Source organism: Oryctolagus cuniculus, chromosome 7 (assembly GCF_964237555.1).
Source record: "Oryctolagus cuniculus chromosome 7, mOryCun1.1, whole genome shotgun sequence".
NCBI classification, from domain to species: Eukaryota; Metazoa; Chordata; class Mammalia; order Lagomorpha; family Leporidae; genus Oryctolagus; species Oryctolagus cuniculus.
The window spans coordinates 28,032,861-28,039,321 of record NC_091438.1 but is presented as its reverse complement, the minus strand read 5'-3'; the positions used below and the strand labels follow the sequence as shown (position 1 = coordinate 28,039,321).

Below are 6,461 nucleotides of genomic sequence, written 5' to 3'. Positions count from 1 at the left end.
CTTGGGCGACACCACTCCAAGCCAGCAGGTGCTAAGTAAAGATGAAAACAGGCTGAGCTAGATCCTGCTTCATCCAGGAAAAAGCACGCCTCCCTCCTTCAACTGCCATTTCAAACAGGCACAGAGCATGGCCTGCTAACACCCTGAATGTTTGCTTTAATTTGATTCTTAAATTGGAATAGCCAAATTTCCATTTCAAAGAGTTGTGAATATTTTGCAGGAGATCCTGTTCCCTGATTTCCATCACTCCTCCTGTAACATTGAATCCTCAGGTTACAACGACCCTTCAAAGTCGTCTTAGCCACTCGCATTCCTTTCATCTGTACAATTCTTCTCAAATCATTTCATAGAGATGGATACATGTTTCCTGTTTTTAAAGAACTTCAGGAGATGCAATTATATGAAAACTCATTTTGAAGTTAAAAACTCTTTTGTACCAGCAAACTCTTCCATCTAGTTTTCTCCAAACTGTGATCGCTGGCATACGCCTCCTTCTTCCTCTCTGCCTATTGTGGATTTGATTTCCCTCATAAGCCCTTCCACATTACTGTGTGGCCCAGGAGGTTGACCTGTGCTGCCTCCATTTCCCTCTGGCTTCCAGCTGGGCTCAGCCCATGGACAGATGGAGCCAGGAGGAGCCTGGAGGAGAGCGAGGTCAAGGTATTTATTCCCCTGGCTCTTTCCCTGTGGAGATGCCATAGGCTGACTGCACGCTTAACTGAAAGTAATAGCTGCTGTCTGGAGTCTCTGCACACAAATATCCTTTCCTGCTTCTGAATTTCTCCCTCACTGCTTGAGGCCCAAGGATAGTCCTCTGCCGGCTGCTGTGAGTCCTAGCCCTTGTGACTGCTATACACTTGGCCCTATGTTTGTAAATAGCCCCTTTGTTAAACCAAGTCAAATTCCCAACTTGTGAACGCCATCTCTGCCCTGCAGGGAGCATGACTACTGTCTCACTCCTGTACAGCTCCTAGCAGGAGGCTATATGACAGCTCCCTACACTATTGATCCCATGCAGTGTGCCGCCACTGACCCTCCGAACAGACGTATACACGTGTACATACACTCAGATGCACACGTTGTGGTAGGCAGCTTATGAGCCAACCCTCTTAGTCTAGGCTGCTGTGTTACCATAAACTCAATGGCAGTCTTGTTTCTCGCAGTTCTGGAGGCTGGAAGTCCAAGATCGAGGTTCTGGTAGACCCCGTGTTTAATGGGGCCCCTTTCTCGGTTTGCAGATTCTCTTCTCATTGTATACTCAGACAGCAGAGAGTGACATCCAGCTTTTATGTCTCTCATACAAGGACAATAATCCTGTTCATAAGGGCCCTATCAATGGCCCTATCTTCAAATTATATCACATTAGGAGTTAGGATTTCAATACAAGAACTTTGATGGGACATAAGCATTCAGTCCAAGCAGGTCCTAAAAATCCCCAAATTCTCACTTTTCTGTAATTCTCTTGAGTGTTGGCTGCACTTACTGACTCATCTCTGAAGAACTAAAAATAGCAGAAGTGGTGGAATGTCTCTTCTAATATGAGGTTATACAGACTGTCCTGGGCATCTTATCTCTCTCTCTTATCTGTTTGCTCTGAGGGCAGCCAGCTACCCATTGTAAACTACCTAATGGAGAAGGCTGCACACCAAGGAACTGAAGTGCTTAGTCAAAGAGCCCAAGAGATGTGGATTCTGCCCACAAGCATGGGCGTGTGCTGGAAGCAAATCCTTCTCCAGACTGCAAGAGACCTGAGCCAGCTAAGCCACACCCAGGTTACTAACCCGCAGAAATGTGTTTGTTCTTTTAAGCAGCTGAATTTTGAGGCTATGCTACAGTGGATAACTAATTTACCCATCATCTGTGAAATTTGTTTAAGATGTAAAATTTAACCCTACTCTTTCTTCAAGTTTCATTTGTGTATTAACCTTTTACCTGGAAAGGAAGTCAGGATTCCTTTGCTTAACTGATATATTTTCCTTCCTTTTCCTATGCTTCTGTTTTCCCATTTGCCCCGTCCCCATCTGAAGGGACAGGCATTCATTTTGGTCCCCATCCAAGGTTCAGGAATTTCCCAGATTGCAGGCTGAATCAGTTTTCCCCCTGCCACAACGTGTGGTTCATGGAGGGTTACACCCTCCAGGACTGAGCCAATAAATACGTGATGTTCCCCAGGCTCCAGTGTTCATTTAGGAGTGGGAAAACAGCATCCAAGTCTGTTATTGTTACTGCCAGCTTCAGTTAGGTTTTCTGTGCGAGCAACATGGAGTCTTTTCTAATGCAGGCGCCACCCTGCATCACTTTTACTCAATAAATTCTGATGAGAATGGAAACACAGCAGATGATCTCAAACAGAACAGGGAACTTCTCATGGAATTATTTCAGGATGTTAACATGGAAGACTCTTAACTGCAATCAAACAGATATGACTGTTATAAATTCATTTCCACCACTTTTACATAGAGTAACCCTGACAAATTGATTCCTTAGACTCTTTGAACCTCACCTTCCTCTTCTGCAATATGAAGATGATGGTAGTGTACATGCTGTATGACTGTTGTGAGGATTAAATCAAACACCCTATGTTAAATGCCACAGTGCCAAGCCCACAATATGGATTCAGTAAGTACCAGCTATTATTGTAATCCCTGTTAGAAGGGTGATGATACGTCATAGGACTTCAAAATATCTTACAGCAAGCTGGTTCTTTCTGGCTTATAATCAAGCAATTTCACCACCTATGCAGGAGATGATTTGTAGTTGGTGCATGTAAGAATTGAAATGAAAATAAATCTAAACAAAATGTGCTATTAGAGCTCATTCATCTGTCTTTTAGAATTTTCGTTGCTTCAGGGAAAACTAAATGGAAGAGGATGGCTAAGGAATCCTCCTTTGTTACTTGTATGAGTTAATGCATCTAACAGGAGGCTGGTTCTTAGTGCCAACATCTTGGTAATGCTTTGATAACCCCTCATGTGCTGAAAAAGTCAGGATGTTTGGTCCTGGTGGAGAGACTGGCAATGACTGAATCGAGCTCCTCAATATTGTTAATTTGGCAGCTAATATTGGCAAGTCTCTCAGTTTTATAGAACTAATTTTCTTCCACTGTAAATGGGCACTCATTATTTATGTCTGGTCAAGGATTCTGAGTGTTCTAAGATCTCTATATTTCAGGCCCTAATTCCTGAATAAGCTGAAAGACTGATTGGTGCATACAAAATGCCTTTGTCAAATCTTGTTTATCTCTGCGGGTCACATTAGATGTTGTGACTATTTCTCATGCTGGTATAGCTTGATCCAGTTTCTGGCTCATTACATTTGTTTCCTTACGCCAATAATTTTTCTCTCACAGCTGAAATGCTCTATTTGCTTCCACCTCACACCATTCTTGGCCAAATTTTCAGGGAATGAATAAGGTTGTGATATAGATCTCAAGTCTGCCACAGGCACCCAACTTCCAGGCAGGAAAGGAAAACAATGAATGTAGAAGAAAGAAATATGACTGCAGCAAGAGAAGGTAGAAACTGAATTTATCCATCTTCCTTTGCTTTCTCACAATGGAGCCCTTTGTGAAGTTAACTGCTGTTAAAAACAAATTGTCATGAAAAGAGACTCAGAAGGTAGGAAGACAAAGATCAATTAGAAAGCATACCGATTCAGTAGTATGATAAGCTAAATATTTGGAGAAATTTACTCAATATAAAATTCCTATCAAACTAAAACTCCACAGCATTTTTAACCAATATTCAAGAGTGAAGATGAAATTAAGATATTTTCGAGCCGTCCACGTCGTTCTCGCGATACCCGCCGCCTCCATACCAAGCGCCTGTGTCTGGCAGAGCCGGCGTGAGACCAAGAGACAATCCTTCCCCGCCGCCCGGATAATCAAGAGTTTTGGCCGGACCTCTGAGCATACACCGAGAGAGGGAGAGAGGAGCCAGACTAAAAGCACAGACTATGGCGCTGAAACGGATTAATAAGGAACTTAGTGATTTGGCCCGTGACCCTCCAGCACAATGTTCTGCAGGTCCAGTTGGGGATGATATGTTTCACTGGCAAGCCACAATTATGGGACCTAATGACAGCCCATATCAAGGCGGTGTATTCTTTTTGACAATTCATTTTCCTACAGACTACCCCTTCAAACCACCTAAGGTTGCATTTACAACAAGAATTTATCATCCAAATATTAACAGTAATGGCAGCATTTGTCTCGATATTCTAAGATCACAGTGGTCTCCTGCTTTAACTATTTCTAAAGTTCTTTTATCCATTTGTTCACTGCTATGTGATCCAAACCCAGATGACCCCCTAGTGCCAGAGATTGCACGGATCTATAAAACAGACAGAGATAAGTACAACAGAATATCTCGGGAATGGACTCAGAAGTATGCCATGTGATGCTACCTTAAAGTCAGAATAACCTGCATTATAGCTGGAATAAACTTTAAATTACTGTTCCTTTTTTGATTTTCTTATCCGGCTGCTCCCCTATCAGACCTCATCTTTTTTAATTTTATTTTTTGTTTACCTCCCTCCATTCATTCACATGCTCATCTGAGAAGACTTAAGTTCTTCCAGCTTTGGACAATAACTGCTTTTAGAAACTGTAAAGTAGTTACAAGAGAACAGTTGCCCAAGATTCAGAATTTTTTAAAAAAATGGAGCATGTGTATTATGTGGCCAATGTCTTCACTCTAACTTGGTTATGAGACTAAAACCATTCCTCACTGCTCTAACATGCTGAAGAAATCATCTGAGAGGGAGGGAGATGGATGCTCAGTTGTCACATCAAAGGAAGCAGCATTATTCTAGCAGCATCCATTCTTGTTTAAGCCTTCCACTGTTAGAGATTTGAGGTTACATGATATACTTTATGCTCATAACTGATGTGGCTGGAGAATTGGTATTGAATTTATAGCATCAGCAGAACAGAAAATGTGATGTATTTTATGCATGTCAATAAAGGAATGACCTGTTCTTGTTCTACAGAGAATGGAAATTGAAAGTCAAACACCCTTTGTATTCCAAAATAGGGTCTCAAACATTTTGTAATTTTCATTTAAATTGTTAGGAGGCTTGGAGCTATTAGTTAATCTATCTTCCAATACACTGTTTAATATAGCACTGAATAAATGATGCAAGTTGTCAATGGATGAGTGATCAACTAATAGCTCTGCTAGTAATTGATTTATTTTTCTTCAATAAAGTTGCATAAACCAATGAGTTAGCTGCCTGGATTAATCAGTATAGGAAACAATCTTTTGTAAATGCAAAGCTGTTTTTTGTATATACTGTTGGGATTTGCTTCATTGTTTGACATCAAATGATGATGTAAAGTTCAAAAGAATGAATATTTTGCCATGTTCAGTTAGAGTGCACAGTCTGTTACAGGTTGACACATTGCTTGACCTGATTTATGCAGAATTAATAAGCTATTCAGATAGTGTAGCTTTAATATGCTGCACCGTGATACTGGCAGCCCTGGAGTTCATAGATGGACTTGGGACCCAGCAGTTTTGAAGCGTGTATATGGAGTTTTAAGAAATTTATTTTCCAGGTGTAGCCCCATCTAACTAAAACTTATCTTCACCTTGTACACTTGACAGCTGATAAAAACATAACTTGGGAGTAATAATGGGTCAAAATTTACAAAATAAAGTACTGTTTTGGTGTGGGAGTTGTCATGAGGCTGTGTTGAAGTGACTTAACTATGTGGGATATTGAGTATCCATTGAAATGGATTTGTTCAGCCATTTACATTAATGAGCATTTAAAACAGATCATTTCAGGTGACTTAACATGAATGAATAAAATGCTATTGAAAAAAAAAAAAAGAAATTAAGATATTTTCAGACAAAGAGAAAATTTACCAACCACAGATACTCACTGGAAGAATAACTGAAAAAAATCTACTTCAGGTAGAAGATTAAAAGTATTATTAAACTCAATGGTTAAGTCCCCACTTCAGACACCTGTGTTCATATCAGAGTGTCTGGTTTGGAGTTACAGCTCCACTTTCAATTCCAGAAACCTGTTAATGCACACCTTAGGAAGCACTGGTGATGGCTCAAGGAGTTGGTCCCAGACTGAGTTCAAGGCTCTTGACTTTGGCCTCACCCAACGCTGAATGCTGTGGGCATCTGGAACGTGAACCAGCAGATAGAATATCTCTCCTGGTCTGACTGATATTCCCACTCTCTTTCTCTCTCTCAAATGAGTAAAAATAAATAAACTTAAGTGTATTTTTAGCCCAGGGATAGAATAACAAATCTATTCATACATGGTAAGTTGATATAAAACACTAATAGTGTTGCAATAAAGATATTTTCAATTGTAATCTGATGTGGGCATAATTGGATTCCTATCTCACATCATCTGAGGTACGGATCTTCAAAAAGTTCATGGAAAATGCATATTCTGAAAAAATGAATGAATTTCTAAACAATTTTGCACCAAAATAA

The 6,461-nt window shown here is 40.4% G+C and overlaps 1 protein-coding gene across 1 annotated transcript; it reads left to right on the top strand.

Annotated features, from left to right (window-relative positions):
• The first annotated feature begins 3,781 nt into the window (after positions 1-3,781).
• Positions 3,782-5,684, top strand: LOC138843112 (ubiquitin-conjugating enzyme E2 D3). The gene has a single exon (XM_070076871.1). The coding sequence runs from the start codon at positions 3,955-3,957 to the stop codon at positions 4,396-4,398; it is 444 nt and encodes a 147-aa protein (XP_069932972.1). The 5' UTR covers positions 3,782-3,954; the 3' UTR covers positions 4,399-5,684.
• Positions 5,685-6,461: the final 777 nt, after the last annotated feature.

Excerpts from the sequence above, each read along its gene's own strand:
- LOC138843112 (XM_070076871.1), top strand. The coding sequence starts at position 3,955 with ATGGCGCTGAAACGGATTAATAAGGAACTTAGTGATTTGGCCCGTGAC.